This window comes from Paracoccidioides lutzii, assembly GCF_000150705.2.
Source record: "Paracoccidioides lutzii Pb01 unplaced genomic scaffold supercont2.13, whole genome shotgun sequence".
NCBI lineage: Eukaryota > Fungi > Ascomycota > Eurotiomycetes > Onygenales > Ajellomycetaceae > Paracoccidioides > Paracoccidioides lutzii.
This window is the reverse complement of record NW_015440959.1, coordinates 656,543-672,029: the sequence shown is the minus strand read 5'-3', so window position 1 is coordinate 672,029 and position 15,487 is coordinate 656,543. Positions and strand designations below refer to the sequence as shown.

At 47.3% G+C, this 15,487-nt stretch overlaps 7 protein-coding genes across 7 annotated transcripts in view; 2 read left to right on the top strand and 5 right to left on the bottom strand.

Moving 5' to 3' along the window:
• Positions 1-855: 855 nt before the first annotated feature.
• PAAG_05187 (hypothetical protein) lies at positions 856-1,479 on the top strand (the record flags this gene model as incomplete). The annotated part of the gene is made up of 3 exons (XM_015845495.1): positions 856-972; positions 1,046-1,192; positions 1,255-1,479. 3 exons carry the CDS (start codon positions 856-858, stop codon positions 1,477-1,479), a joined length of 489 nt encoding a protein of 162 aa, XP_015699721.1.
• Positions 1,480-1,490: 11 nt separating this feature from the next.
• On the bottom strand, positions 1,491-3,121 carry PAAG_12002 (hypothetical protein; the record flags this gene model as incomplete). Its single annotated transcript, XM_015847554.1, has 2 exons — positions 1,491-2,206; positions 2,791-3,121. 2 exons carry the CDS (start codon positions 3,119-3,121, stop codon positions 1,491-1,493), a joined length of 1,047 nt encoding a protein of 348 aa, XP_015702857.1.
• Positions 3,122-3,163: 42 nt separating this feature from the next.
• Positions 3,164-3,469, bottom strand: PAAG_12001 (hypothetical protein; the record flags this gene model as incomplete). Its single annotated transcript, XM_015847553.1, has 1 exon — positions 3,164-3,469. One exon carries the CDS (start codon positions 3,467-3,469, stop codon positions 3,164-3,166), a length of 306 nt encoding a protein of 101 aa, XP_015702856.1.
• Positions 3,470-3,761: 292 nt separating this feature from the next.
• PAAG_05184 (hypothetical protein) lies at positions 3,762-5,087 on the bottom strand (the record flags this gene model as incomplete). The annotated part of the gene is made up of 2 exons (XM_015845494.1): positions 3,762-4,473; positions 4,537-5,087. 2 exons carry the CDS (start codon positions 5,085-5,087, stop codon positions 3,762-3,764), a joined length of 1,263 nt encoding a protein of 420 aa, XP_015699720.1.
• Positions 5,088-5,832: 745 nt separating this feature from the next.
• On the top strand, positions 5,833-6,201 carry PAAG_12000 (hypothetical protein; the record flags this gene model as incomplete). The annotated part of the gene is made up of 2 exons (XM_015847552.1): positions 5,833-5,957; positions 6,000-6,201. 2 exons carry the CDS (start codon positions 5,833-5,835, stop codon positions 6,199-6,201), a joined length of 327 nt encoding a protein of 108 aa, XP_015702855.1.
• A 3,263-nt stretch (positions 6,202-9,464) lies between these two features.
• Positions 9,465-11,630, bottom strand: PAAG_05183 (hypothetical protein; the record flags this gene model as incomplete). Its single annotated transcript, XM_002793001.2, has 1 exon — positions 9,465-11,630. One exon carries the CDS (start codon positions 11,628-11,630, stop codon positions 9,465-9,467), a length of 2,166 nt encoding a protein of 721 aa, XP_002793047.2.
• Positions 11,631-13,984: 2,354 nt separating this feature from the next.
• PAAG_11999 (hypothetical protein) overlaps positions 13,985-15,487 on the bottom strand; it is a gene marked incomplete at both ends in the record, with an annotated part of 3,408 nt that continues 1,905 nt past the window's right edge. Inside the window, 3 exons of the mRNA XM_015847551.1 lie at positions 13,985-14,260; positions 14,353-15,188; positions 15,251-15,413. Coding sequence (XP_015702854.1) covers positions 13,985-14,260; positions 14,353-15,188; positions 15,251-15,413 — 1,275 coding nt within the window. The remainder of the gene's footprint in view (positions 14,261-14,352; positions 15,189-15,250; positions 15,414-15,487) is intronic.

The following is a 15,487-nucleotide window of genomic DNA, read 5'->3' as shown; positions in this document are numbered from 1 at the left end:
GATACAAGCAGCCCCCCCCCCCTTCTCCCCAACTTACACACTGCTACATCGTGAGACTAGGGAAAGACATTTTGAATTTCTCCTGTGAGCATCCATATGGCGGTCAGAGGGTGATATTGCGAAGGTCCGTCCGCATCAGCTCAAGTGATACAAGGAGAGGTTAGATGTCGGGCCTGCAAGAAAGGCCTCTCAGGCTGGAAAGTGGGCACAATCCCCTTTTCCAGAGCCTAGGAGATCATTACATCAGAAAAAGCTGCGGCAGCGCTAAATATAGGTTCGGTAGATGGAAGTCAGCGAATAACCCTTGTGCCATTGTTGTCTTGTATGCTTGTCTTTGCCAGTATATTTGGCTAACTTGAGGATAGAGGATATGTAATGTGAGGCCATGCAGTTATCTGGATTGTATTGATATCTTACCCGGCTTGTAATATCATATATATTCCAACTGTGTCCAGGTTGCTAATTGCTCCTTTCGCGCGCTGGAAATTCTGTTCAACAGTTAATGCCTATATATATATAGAGTCTCAAGCCCTCAAGTGCCGGCTCTTTGAAGGAGAGTTTCAACGTGAGCTGATTTTGGAAAGACCCGGATAGAGCCAGATCACTCTGACCTGATTCCAGGAAAATGTATGCAGCCACCACATAGGGGTGTGGCATAGCTTCGCCGCTTGGGGAACTTTGTTCCTATGTATGGAGTTTGGTCCGAGTAGGCGTGTGTTTCTTACAACCCCAACCTAGCTAACCGTTATGACGTGATCTCTCTTGATTGGCTTTGCCACAAGATGACTGAGGTGGATCCTCTGCTGCATTTTCTCTCACTGGCATGGCTTTTTGGATTCATCCCTTTCACCAAATATGTCAAGCTGGTTGGCTATCAGCTGCATCCCTGTGATCTTGTCCTGTCGCCAGTTTCTGTCCTCTGGCTACTTCCATGGTTTGATCAAGATGTACTCCGCATTCACTCTCGGCAAGGTATGGCTCACATTCTTCCTTACCAGTCTGCCATCCCAGTTTTGCTAACTTATATACCGTTGATTTCTTGTAGGCTACATGGGGCAATCGAGAGTGCGGATCTCCAAAAAGCAGCGTGATGTGTGAGTGGGACGACTGGTTTGCGCTTTTTCTCAACGTCAAGCCGGTAAAATTAGTTGCCAAGATCCCCTATACCGAAGAACAACAGAATTTGATTTCAGTAAACATCTCTATTGATATACATAGTTTACATGTTCTCCCGTTTAACGGGGGTCTGTAAAGACACGTATTACCTTTGAGGAGGCTAGAGCCTCCCGTATCACTCTATGCTCACAAATTGATGCTCAATTAAAGGCGACGTCGAGCACCGAACTTGGCGCGTGGATAGAAAAGTTTGCTGCGGGCTTGGTTGATGAGAACCGAACGGATGAACTGAAGGTTTTCATTAAGCGAAACTGGCAAGTGCAAGAGAACAAAGCGCCAACATACTCACCAAAAGGCCGCTAGTCACGTGAATCTCAGTTGGCCTGTAATTGGTTTGAGTCTCCAGCGGCTATTTTGTTTCTATTTTTCATGCTTTGGAAGCGTCGCTGGTCGTCCGTCATCTTTTTCCTGTTCTCCTCACTCTTCCTCTTTTTCTCCTTTTTCCTCTCCACCTTCTTCTTCTCCTTCAGAGACTTTGCTGGCCCTGACACATTTTGCACCTTAGTCTCCATTTGGATAAAGATCTCAGCCTGGCTCACCATTAGGTTTTGCTTCTTGGACAGCACTCTTCTTCTCCAGTGTTCGAAATTTGCAATCCAGGGATGAGTTTCATCAGTCAGCCACACCTGATAGCAGAAATCCTCAGCTCTCTTGATGGTCAGATGCACCATTCCAATGCAAGATACTGCAGCCCCTCCAATTGCGCCTTTCAGAACTGGCTCCTCTACAGCCTGAGAATTGGTCAAGCTATCCGGGTTGAATCGATCTGGAGTAGCCAGAGATAACACGGTGATTTTTTCATCTTTCAAGATGTGGTATGCAAACACAGCTGAAGCACCTTTTATATATATTTCGTTCCATAAATTCATTGATTTTCTTGATTTCAAACAGGACAGATGATCCAATATCATCAAGAGATCTATCACTATGATCAGATTCTGCATGCCTTGTTCATCTGCCTCTGCCCACTCCTGAGCTAGTTCGCGTGACACTGCTCTACATGACTTGGCGGTTGCAGCTCCATGTGTCCCTTTGAAACTGTTGATTGATTTGGTCTTCCTCTTCAATTGTCAGGTATGGACAAAACTCCGCTACATTCAACCACAAAGACCCCTTGCCACCCTCATGGGCTCTCAATATGTGAGAATTCATCAGTACAGCACAATCCGTTTATCGAATTTTTTAGCCTGAACACGCAGGGGAGGCCAGATCGAGATGATGACGTACTATGTTGGCGAAGCTACGAAATACCTTCTTGCCTACGAGTTTTATCATACGTCATAGATTTTTCTATTCTGTAAAGCATGCAGAAGCTGCTCCAGAAAACCTTGGCGCCGGTCTTCCCTACGCTGATTGGCCTTGATGATTTGGTTTGCAATGGACCTCCAAGGAAGATAGAAGTTGAAGAACGCCCACTCACTGATCAGGTCATTGTTTTGCTATGTAGCCGCTGATTACCTGACCAAGGTTCCTTCCCCCACATGGTTTAGTGATGGACCGCTTACGGATCAAGTAACCCTTGCAATTAGCCTTGTGGCAAATTCCTAGTAGCGGAACATCCTATCCTGTTATGAGGAAAACAGGAACAGGAAGAACAATGGGTCTGGAAGTAACCAGGGACGGCACAGTCGCCCAGTCTAGCATTCGCCCGTCCTAGCATAGTTAAATAGTTCTTGGCATTTTGCCGAGAATCTTCCGGCCCGTTCCGCTGCTTAATTGAGGTTCCATACAGCCAAGATTTCGGCAGTACGGGCATACCATGAATTTTATCAACTGCAACGCCAGCCGTTGATTTGGATATCTGGCCGCTCAGATACGCCATCGTACCCATGCCACTTGTAATGGGTGAGTCATGAAAGTCCCCCAGTGGGCGTTGCAGTGCCCATGTCCACGTTGATACAGGGATGGAGAGCGAACTTGATTTGCTCAGCATTATCGTAGGCATATTGCCTAGGTGCCAGGCTACAGTGCATGCTGCATGAAACTATTATGCGCACCGAATCAAGATCGAGTCAGGATTGAGCACCACGCAAAAGACTTGAACGCGATTGCCTTTTTCTAAGATGGGAGGGGGTCGCAACGCTTGGGTAACACCTTGGCGCAGAGTCATTGTATAGTCATCGTCACATGGAACCTTCGGGCGGATAATGCGTGACGGATGTCGCACTTGACCAATTACCGAGCGCCAGATATGCCCCATCTGAACCTCTCGACTGGGAGAGAAACTCCTGACATCAACAAGGAAAAATGCATATTGGCTTCTAATTCTCTGCTGAGGCAGTTCACCAGACATAATTACTTGCTTAGGCTATTTTGAGCACACTCTCTCGTAAGAGCAACTCGTACTCTCGCTCAAAGTGTACATTAAAAATGCCAAAAAGGAGACCACAACCACCAACTCCTCCCGGACTCCCAACACCTCCCGCAGATTCACGGAAAAAGGCGTACTATCCGGCTGGAGATAAAGTATACTTCTGTCGAGCTGATCTGGCAACCAGAGAGCGAGTGGCGTACCGGTACAATTGATAATGAGACATCCGGCACCCAACTTCATGTTGTGTGTTTGTCCTATAAAAAAGTTCAAATTATCGAATTACTGATAAGTGGAACTGCCAGGTAAAAGATGATGCAACCGGGCAGGCCGAGAACATCAATGCCGAGTATATTCGAGAAAGGCAATAGCTCGACATCACACACACAAGACCGGCCTGGTTCAGTGACTCCAAGACCCATTTCCACAACTTGTCATCAGCAACAAAGTTATTCCCGTTCCGTCGTATTCCTTTGGGGTCATGCTTTCGGTATCGACACGTCCATTCAGAAACTATCGTCAATTTTCTTGATACTGTTAGGCCGACCATGTCTCTTTGAAAATAGCTTGTTTCCCGTTGCGTAACTAGGTCTGAAGGCTCATCTTCTTGTTTCATTTCCTCGTGCAGTTGTAAGTAATGGTCGGTTGATTGTTTCGACCGGAAAAATGTCAAGAAATCCATGTCGTTTTGGTCGCTCATTTGCCAGATATCACGGAACAGATAGAAGTCTCCTGCAGAATCAAAACTCGTTAACCGGGATAACAACCAAGCGAATCTGCTAGCCTGTAGCGTTTCCAGCTTGTGGAGAAAGTCCTTCATCAGGCCTCCCCTGGGATCGGTAAGAATGGCCCTCCTCAGTCCACCTTCAAATGCAGTAATTAAAGGCTCCTCTAGGCGGTCCCGAGATTGGGGGAGGCCAGGCGCCATGAGAAGGATGGGAAAAGGGACTGATGAGGAGAATGCCCAGTCGATGATGCACGTAATGCTGCAGTTGTCATCCACAAAGATATTGTTCACTTTTACATCAGGGTGGTGCAAAGGAAATCACTCGGAACCGATATTCTCGGCCGGCGCTGACATTTCTTCCGCCCACTTTGAGGTGATTCCACGTAGGTAATCTCCCACTACTGTATAGTCGACCCGGTTGTTGGAGCCATAGATTTTAGACCCAAGGGTGACAAAGTTATTCCACTGATCACAGGCTCTGCGGTAGTCCTGGTCGTCGTCATATCTATTGCGAGTAGGGCACGGTGCGAAGAAGCAGTGATGACTAAGCTGAAGACACTCGACATGCTGCAAAAGACCCGTCACCAGAGCATCAAAGTATTCCCCCTCAGAAGTGAATGGCCCTCGAGGCAGTTCCGGTAAAGTATCTCGTTCGGAATCCACCAACGCCCGGGACAAACAGCCACGCACTTGTAGATACCCACTCTCCTCAAAGAACGAGCCGATCTCTCGAAACCGTAGATGCGAGAGCTGCCATGTTATAACCCCTAGCTGGGATACTATCTTCGATTTCTCTTTAAATGATAAAGTCGATTCCCGTGATCCCAGGGACTTCCATCTCTTGCTGAGAGGAAATCCAGCAGCCTTGCTCATCAAAATGTACGGAATTCCTATATCGTTTTCCGAAAATTAACTGCTCAGAGATTTAGCAACCTACTTAAGCACACGTTCAGATCCAATTATTACCTGTACGCATAAACCACCGGAACCGGGATAGAGGAATAAAACTTGATATATATCAGCGTCGCAACCTCGCTCGCTAGCAAAGCTTGAATGGTCTTCTCAGATTGAATAGCACCATCATGCCGCGGCGATCGAAATACCCATTCCACTCCATCATCGAATACCAAGAACGCCGCCCAGTACAAGCTCCCATCGGCCGGCCCCTGCGTAACATCACAAGCGCAGGATCTGCCCCCGCGTAATGAGCTTGCTAGTTGGCAGAGCGCGTGGACATCAAAAGTTGCGTGGCGAAAAGAGGTTTATAGCCATGAGGCATCTGTTATGGCACAATGCCATGGAATGTTGAGGTAACTGTTGAGTCATGTCGGATTATTGAATTTTCCTTTCCAGGGGACCAATCGCTTTCGGATTATCATTTTTACGAACCTTTTGTTGTGCTGCTGTAAGGAATTTCAGTCTGTCAACAATAAATTACATCGTGATGAAGGCTTTGGTTCGCAAATTGCCAGCCGCCGTAAACTGGCATATAAAAGTTCGGAATCTTAACATTTCCTACTGAGGGGCAAAGGGACAAGACAGCATGTGACTAGCTACTGCCCGTTGACAACAACCAGGCGTACCGAATGAGCACATATACAACACCATGTAATACGGAATGCTTTTTCCATCAATCGCTATTAATCAAACAGAATTTAATTCTAAACCTCCCACAAAAAACACCGCACTTGCAGACCGAGACAACCATCCTCATGATGCCTACCTAATGTTGGGGTTAGATGAGTGAGACTGTGCCCGGATTTGGTCTATCTCATTATTTTTTAGAATCCGGTTTAACTCTCGTGGATCTAATGATCTTTGGGTTGAAGACTGTCACTTCCGTCCACATTCTCCCAGGCCCCATCACCGACGTCAAACTGCCAAACAAATCCCAGCCTCTAGGCAAGGATCTGATGACGAATCCGATGTTAGTGAGATATGGAAGGAAACCTATAAGGACCTGGTGAATGAAGGTCAAGGCGATTAGCCTACTGATAAGCTTGGTGGATTTCCTTTTTCTCTTTTCTTGCTTCTAATGTAGCTGCTTGAGGGCAAGCACTTTTTTAAACCGAGGAGTAATGTCACAGCGCAGCTGCTTGTATAGGGATTAAGATTGATCTGCCCTGCTACGCTCTAAAAGGTTGATCTGTTCTGACCTCAAACATATTCGGTTGCTCATGTTGATCTGATCTGATCTCCAACCACCTCTATATATTCAGCTGCTCATTCATTCCACATTCTAATCCTCAGTTTAGTATTCTTGTCGCAGCTGCCTAGTTAGATAGATGAATTTAAGTTGTTGTCTTGTTATCATCCTGACACTGGTTGAGCTATAACAGATTGTTCTTGTTCAAGTGAGTTTTTTGAAGATAAAATGCCAGGCAGATAGAGCTCACAGTTGTGATTTATTTCATTTTCTCTTTATGAACATTAGAAATACTTTCATCACAAATACATGTCAGTCTGATTGATCTGAATTAAAAATCATACATAGCATAATATTATTATAGCAGAGAGCATCATTGAAATTATAGAGATTATCACTTTTGATAAGTGCTTCAGACTGTGTTGAGATGTAAATGATAGACAACATGAGTGTCACGGCTTCAATCTAGGCGCAGGTGAAACAGATGTTCGATTGCCAGCTAGGTAAGCTATCTAGACGAAATACTAAGTTGGTTCCGAAGAGATGGGTTCGGGGAAGGCTCTGTTTATATAGCCCTTTTCCTTAGCGCCGTTTGCTAGGCGGTTCCCACGTTTACATGTTATTCGTATGCGGGGTAATTGTGGGGTTGGCTGTTATGCCGTTGTTGCCTAGGCACTTGCAATTCCCGATCGCCTCGGCCTGTGGCGATTACGCTGTCGAGAAGGTTGGACGTAAGCCCGTTCTACGCCATCACAACATCAGTATATTTCTTGCTTGTGATCTAAAATCAAATCAACCTGATAATATCTATTGTGTGATATTCATCTGAAATGAACTTCTTGACTATCCTCTTCCAGGCATGTTGATCTTGATAAGTTTGAAGAGCTTTTATAATCAAGTCCGTTGAGAAAACATGCCATTCAGATAACAGGAAGAAGTGGAGAAAGTAACTAGCACAAGACTGAAAAGAAGCAGTGTAAATAACCATGTATGAAGACAGTAAAGATAGTATCATTGAGAGTGAATGAAGAAAATGCTTCAAAGAAGTGAAAGACATTGAATTTATACATTGTGAGGAGTAGAGCATCACCATTCCACAACAAGGCCAAGCATTGATAGCTTGTAGATACGACATCACAACTATCACTGTCTCTTGAGTAGGTTTCACATCACGTGGACAGCATTGAGCTTAAAACAGCGACGATAATGGGATGCTCTGAGTGGCCACACCCCCATCTTACAGACTGACTATAATAGGTAGTTATCATTTGAATGCCTTTCAGCGGTACTACAGATGCTTTGGTAGATACATAACTGTATTGGGTTACAAATTGGAGCTATGCGGTTGACATCCAGCAGTTGTCTATCTCAGGCTCTGCAGATACAGTACAGTCCTCCAGCAGGAAGGGATATGGGTGTATATCAAGCCAGCCACTTATTAACAACTAAGACAAGACAGTGTCTTGTTCCCGATCTTCCCTCCCGATGTAACTTCCACCACCTCTGTGCGCCTCCTAGAAGTCAAAAAGAGTCCACATCGAAGACACCTGTCTATCAATTCATCTATGACGCTTATGTTACGTTTGACACAACAGAGTCGACATTTCTCCACTCTTTGGCTTTGACATATGACATCCTGCAGGTTGAAAAGGGCGTAAGGCTGCGAAAAGTGGGTCCCTCAGAGCTGCTTGGTGACATCAGGTTGGGATAGCAGATATTTGTATTTTGGATAGCTATGTCCAGAGCGGCAATGCGCAATGAAAGTTCACATCGTTGCATACAGTTTGGTCTTATGATCAATATTTCCCATGAGTAGCAACAGCGTAGCTGCTCGATATATACATACATACATACATATATATATATACAAGGGAAGCAGAAAGCACCATAACCATCATGACAATAAACACACCCTTCTTGTCCCCTTCCCCTTTCCCCTCCCCGTCCAACTACCTCTTCCACCCCACGAAGACCCCCCTTGGCTCCTATCCACAGTCATGGGACTTTTGGAGGTTGGGGAGGTTGGGGAGGTTGAGAATAGTAGGATGTGCTTTATGATACAGTTCTGATCTGTTTTTCCCCTTCCACTTTTTTGTTCCTTCATTGTTACAGACGCTCACATTTGTTGATAGGAAATACGCTCGTCCAGTTGGCAGAATGCTCTGCTCTTCATATCCATCTCTGGTGGGATTGGGAACCCATTCAACGGGATGACCCTGGGGCGGCCATTGGCTCATAACCGTCATGCTAGGATATCGGCTCCATTACTCATGACACAGGGTGATACGCATACACAATAACTTGAATCTCTCGTTCCGAACTACGTGAATACATTCTGGCTAATATAAAAAGGGGGACTTTACCATAGGATGGGGGGAGTATAATCTTACCCTCGAGCTCTGGATCTGACCCCCTTTAGGATAGCTACGTGGAGGAATTGAATGATAGACGGAAAAAGTCAACAAAGCTTGCCCCTTGACCTGTAAAAAGTCTTCCCACCTCCCAAATAAAAAAAAAAAAAAAAAAAGATATCCTGAGCAAATAGAATAATCGACACAAAAAGAAGCAAAAGCACACCCCAGATCCAGGTTCAGGTCAAGGAAAACAGGGAACAAGTATTAGGAAGAAAGAGAAGAAAAAAAAAGCAAGGAAAGCAATGCATCTTTACATGCAGTAAACAAAAATCAAATATGCAAAATGAAAGATATAAAAAGACTAAGAAAACCAATTCCTTCGCCGCTAGCAATAACAATCATACAAACGACCGAACCCAGGACACGACCAGAAATCGCTCACATGCGGCCTTGAACCCCCTAACTCCAGATTCAAAACACTATGTATCCACCACAAAACGAAAATGCCATCAATAACCCAGATCGCCACAACAAAACCATACAAATCCTACCTAAATCACTGGGACCTTACTATATATATGAAGATGTAACTCCCCCACAAAATCCACGTGTAATACAGCCGCATGACTCTCGCGGAAACCCCATCATAAACGCCAACTCTCAACCTACCAACAACCCACCATGAACCCCCGCACACTATCCGTATCCATCCCAGGAGACATCGCTTCCACCAAACCTATAGTTCCGGAATTATATGTGTCCATGCAGTCTCACACGATAGAGACATGTATGCGCCGCGCCCCAGTTTGACTTAACGCGGAACACAACCTTCTGCACACGTACGGCGGGCATGTCGATGACAGCATCCAGGTTAAAACGCTGGATGTGATGCCTGCCATCGATGTTGTATTGCCACCGGCCGACGCGGAAGAAAGACGGTCCGAGGAGCGCGTCATCCGAATAAGCCGATACCGGCTCATTCGGATACACCTGCCGAAGGGTGGTGAGGATGATGTCCCGCAGGGAGGAGAAGGACAAGTGATGGGGGGATTGGGAGGGAGAGGCGGGGGAGGGCGGGGATCGGATATGGGGAGCAGCACGTGGGGGGGAGGAGCCCAGTGAAGATGAGGGGAAGGAGGATGGTGGTTCCCGGGAAGACGACAGAGACGAAGGGGAAGGGGGGGAAGAAGAGCTAGAGCCCGGGGGGGAGGATGAAGTGGGCGGACGGGCCGTGTACTGGGCCCACAGCTCCATCTCCCGTGGTGCGGCACCGGCGTCCAATGTTGCCCCCTTGGGGATGTGCTCAATGACCACATCTTCAGGGACTATTGCTCGTCCGAGAAGTATGGCTAATTGAGAAACATTGGAGCGCGTGGCGGCGCACCAACAGTCTCCGACACCGTCCCAAGGTTGGAGTGCAGCCACGGGGGGTAAACCCCAGGGTACCTTGGCGAGGTAGTGGCCGATCCGGCCAGCCAAACCAGATAATGTATCCATTGTCGGGCTGGTTAGGTACGGATCAACCACTGCCCCCATGCCAACCGAGGCGAAATTGACTTTTGGAAATGCCAGAGGGTCCATTGCCGCTGGAGACCTGCTGAGGGCTTCCTTCAGATGCGGCAACCGCTTGTTCCACTCGTTTTTTAGAGTGGCCACATCCTTTGCCATGACTGCAAGTCGTTGATCGATTTGGTATGTCAGCTTGTTGAAAGCGTCGGCGTACATGGTCGTTGAGTTGTTGTCGGACGTGGGCAGGCGGCTGCAAAAATACTCAGACATCTGAGGGAGTGAGCAGGCGCGATCTCTGCAGAGATGAGCGAGAAATGCCATGAGAATAAGACCGAGTGTTACCAGGATACCGGTTGGATTCTTGGGAATTCCTCGACCGCGCTGACTGTGGGTAGAAATGATCCCAGCAGGCGTCGCAGCGGCAAGGGCAGGAGAGGAATGTGTGGATGAATCTGGGGTGTGCTTTGAAGAAGATGAGACAGAAGAATTGGATGATCCGGAGGCAGATCTAGTTGCATATTTATTTCCCTGACTAAAAGCTGGAACAGGCGGGAGCGTTCTACCAACATTTGCGATGGCACGAGCTCGCATAGCGGGAGGAGTAGTTGGTTGGATGCTAGGGATAACGCGAGGTATATCTGCAAACACGGGGACACGAGTGGGAGGTACGCTCAGGCCGGTTTGTCCCTGCAAATGGGTAGGTCGGGAGCCATACGGATGTCCACGGAAGAAGTTTGGACGAGTTCCAGCATTGCTATCTTGCGGCGGGTTGCCATGGATAAGACGCTCTGTGGTCCAGCTGACACTGGACGATTCGTTGAAATAAGGGGTATGAGGAGAGCCGAAGACTGATTCTTCCTCAGCTTCAGGTTCGTCTTTGGTAACTGTTTCAGCTTCTTCAGATGCTTCGCGGAGAGACTCAAGGAGTTGCTGTTCAGGGGTTTGTTGGCGCGAGGCGTCTCTGCGAGATGTAGTTCTGCGAGAGGGGATGTTGCGAACCGCAGTTCTACGTGCGGCAGGTTCAGGAGCTGGTGACATGCTAGAGAGAACGGATGCACTCATAGAGCGAGACTGGCGTCTTTCGGGACTAGAACGAGCAGGTTCTTCAGCACCGGTAAGATTGCGGCCCTGAGCCTGACGCAAACCGTCATCGAGGTTGTCGGCCATTTCTGACAATTCCATATAAGGATCAAGGTCGAGCTGGCGAGGAAGTGCGGGAGTTTCGGAAGAGCCGTATGCGAAAGATTGTTGGGTACGGACGTCTGGGAGAGATGGATTGCCCAGAACACGATTTGCCTGATCAGCTTGAGGAGCGGAGGAAATGATGGCAGTAAGATCGGCTTGGGTTGAGCGAGCACTTGCAGCACGGGAACCCGAGCGAATAGAAGAGACTTTTCGAGCAGACATTTTTATAGATATAAAAAGATTTCTGGAAGGGCCTATTTCGAATTTAGAGAGTTGAAAATGTACGGTGGATGAAAGGACACTTAGAAGAATGTTCTTTCAGCTTTAATTTGTGAAGTTAGTATAGCAAACTCCAGAAGCGCGCGTCGAAAGGGTTCCAGAGACAATTGCAAAGAAAGTTTCAATGGAAAACAAAAGTACCACAACAAAAAGCTGAGTTGAAGATGTTGGTGATGGAGAAGAATTTGGGGAAGAGGTATTGCGAGTGGAACATCGTGGATGGGGAGTTTCTGGAGAGAATGAAGAATGGCAAATGGACGTTGGGAGAGAAGATGGCTTAAGAGGAAGGAAGATCAGAGGAATGATAGGACGATGAGGGACAATTGCACAAAGGATGGACATTCGGGTGATTGCAAGGAATCTATTTTGGTATTCTGGTTGGATACAATGAGACCAGCTCAAAGGAGGGGTGGCAAGAAGGGCGCTTCAAAGAGAAGACGAGAGAGGATTGACTGTTTGTAATTTGGCGAGGCTGTAAAGCAGCACAAAGAACAGGGTTATTGGTTGGTTTGTAGTGGTTGTGACGATGAAGAGCGATTTTGATAGTCTTTGAAGTTTAGCCGTGAAGCTGTAGAGTTGAAATCGATCGAGTGAAATGTACCAATATTGGAACAATTGTTGCTGTAGAGAAGCAAAAAGAAAAGAGAGGAGAAGGGGCAACAATTTGTATAGTAAAGGACGCGGCGGGGATTTCGTGGACAACTACACAACACAACACAACACAATTAGGGACAGCGGAAAACAATAACACTCACGTCGTGAATACTCGTTCGTTCAGTGCGGGTGAGGCAATGTCCAGCCCCCTTTCCACCCGTAGCAACGAGCGTGGATCGCTGGGAGGGGTGGAGGGGGAATAGCAAATTCACTCCTATCGAAGCCCCTGAGCATATGGGAACGCAGCAGTGGAGGTATCCGCGCAGGCCAAGCTTGAATTCCACCAACCACAGCAGACAGGATTCCGGCCAATAAAGCTAGCCACTTCGAAGAGTTGTTCTTCTGTGAAGAAATAGAAGTCTGCGCGTGAATTCGGCCGTGTTTCTGGAGAATAATCCGCAGCTAAATGTATACGTATCGATAATCGAATGGCCTCTTCGATTTGCCTTGTCCCTAGCGAGGCTCTCTGCTTTTCCTTTGCCCTCGTCAACCCCCTCCTCAAAGCTCTCGGAAACCCCGCGCCTCTTCCTTCACACAGCAGTGACAATGGAGTAGAGTTATCACTGCATCAGTATATACGGTGTGAAGTGGAGGCTTCAAAGTAGAACACGCAACATAGAAGAGCTCGGTGAGTGCCAAAACTAGAGACAGCTGCTTCAGAAATGGGTATCACACTGACAGAAGAAACAAATGACAGCAGCGGGTGACTGATAATTCCCCACTTCAAACAATGAATTAATCAACTCCAGTCAATCAAGTCTCAGATGAAACATCTGTTCGAGTTCTGCGCGCGTCGAAGAAACCTTGGAAGTGGGTGGTAACGAACTGTTCTACGGAACAGCGAAACGCGCAGAAACTAAGTTTTTAGTTAACGAAACTAACTACTTGACTTAGTAAACCAACTAATCACGTGCCATCAGTGCGATAATGCACGACGTTGTCCCTTCACGGGAAAGAAGGTAATTATCAAAAGAAAGGGGATTGAAATGTGAATTTCGTCCAAGCCCCTTTCTATGCTCTGGCGCTTTTGTTCTGTCTCGGTGCCTTGTCTTACTTGACGTTTTGTTCGTCGCCTTTGGCTGCTGGGACAGGGCCGCAGTTCGGAGTTTTGTTTTTTGCGATGAGGATTTTCGCTAGCATCTGACCATTGGGTCAACAACCCCCCATGGGTCAACAACCCCCCATAAATTGGCCAGCAGTAGCGAATTGAAGCCCGAAAGGAGGTGTATATCCTTCTTCTAAAATTACATCGAGACCAAAATGTAACAGAAATAAACAAAATCAAAGTGAACTTAAAAAACCATGCCAAAATCTTGTAATATACAGTACATGACACATAACAAAAAAGGACTAGATGAGATAGTTCAGGGATAGACAGGTACAGACGACAGGCAAATAGCATGGGCGGGCATAAGGGATTCCATGTCGAAAATTGAACCAAGACGACATGTGATGCAGATCTGGCCCCAAACTTTGATCCGTATATATATATTTTTTTTCTTCTGCAAGGGCAAAATATAGACATTGAACAAATTTCAGCCGAGAAAGTCAGTAGAGCATATCCATGAAAACACTGGAAGCTTTGTTTTATCAAGCTCGATCCCTCTTATCCAGACGACGGAGGAGACCATGCAAAACTCTGCTCAGCAGGTCCAGATCCCAACCGCTCCATCCTTCCGGCCCTCAACCAGGTACCCATCCTTGATCCGCACGCGCTGGACAATCGACGCCGTCCTGCCTTCTTCCTCGGCAGTCACTCCTGCGCCGCAGTTCCAGTGCCGCCCTTCCGTCTTGTCGTAGACTTTTACCACGTCTTCGCCTGCGGCGGCCACGATGCGGCGCGTGTCGAACATCATGCTGGTTACGGAATGGTCGTATGCGTACGCGTCATGTATGGAGCCAGTTCGTAGATCCCAGATCTGTAATGAGATTCGATACATTTGTCATTAGTGAGAATTTGTTTGATTGAGTATGAAGCGTGTATTATGATGTTTCAGAGGAAAAGCCTCACCCGTATACTCCGATCCATACTCCCAGTAACCAAATGCACATCGTCAAACTGTAGACATGTTACAGGCCCCGTGTGGCCCACGAGGTTGCGGTGGACCTGTCCACTGCGTAAATCCCACAGTCGAACCATTCCGTCCGCCGTCCCGCATGCCAATGCCGCGTCGAAACATTGCACAGCACCGACAAAATCCGCTGAAGTATCCGGCAACCGACCAGTCGGTCGCCACGGGTTATCATTGGAGGACAACGCTTGTGCCTGTGCTGCAGCCCAGAGTACATCGAGTGTCTGGACGCAGCGGCCCTTTACCAAATCCCACTGTCGTAGTGTTTTATCCGCTGATCCTGATATGAGTGTGTTGCCGCGGAAATGCAGGGCTGTAACCTCGTCGACATGCGCTTCTAATGAGAACAAGTGGCACTCTTCCATGCTGCGGGGAGAGGGTGGTAGAGGTGCAGCGGCCGGGTTTTCGTAGTCAAGCCCATCGTCGTTATCCTCCTGGTCGTCAGTGCCCTCTTTGCCAATGCGATTATCCCGGGGGATATATTTTGCTCGGCTGAGATCCCATAGCCGGATCGATGCGTCCATGGACCCCGTGGCGACGAGGTTATCGTCGACCTGCAAGCAACGCACGGAGGCATGGTGACCTTCTAAGAATCCCATAGATCGGCCCAAATTTAGATCCCAGACTTGGACTGTGTCATCTAACGCGGCGCTGACCATTGTTCCAAAGGGGACGTCAAAATCGATCGCAGATATCATGTCATTATGTGCTTCTATTTCTTTCATTAGGGAGCCCGGCTCGAAATGTTCGTGGAGAACGGGCATAGATCTCTTTCCTACAACTTTTTATCAATATTGATTTGAGAATGGCGGAGCGGGGTGGGTGAAATGAACTGACTGAATGATTTGTTTTTCCAGGTCTTGGGAGATGGGAGTTTCTCATAGATTGACTTCGACATAAAAGACGCATCCATGGCTTGTGTGTCGGATGCGACTGAGGGGTCTGTAGCATCATTCGTCTTCGGCGTGTCCGGGGACGTTGCTGCTTCCTCCTCCATATCCTCAAGTTTGTTATCTAATTGAACCACTGTCCGGTTTAACACGTTAGTGCTTCCGATTTCCCCAAAAAGAAACA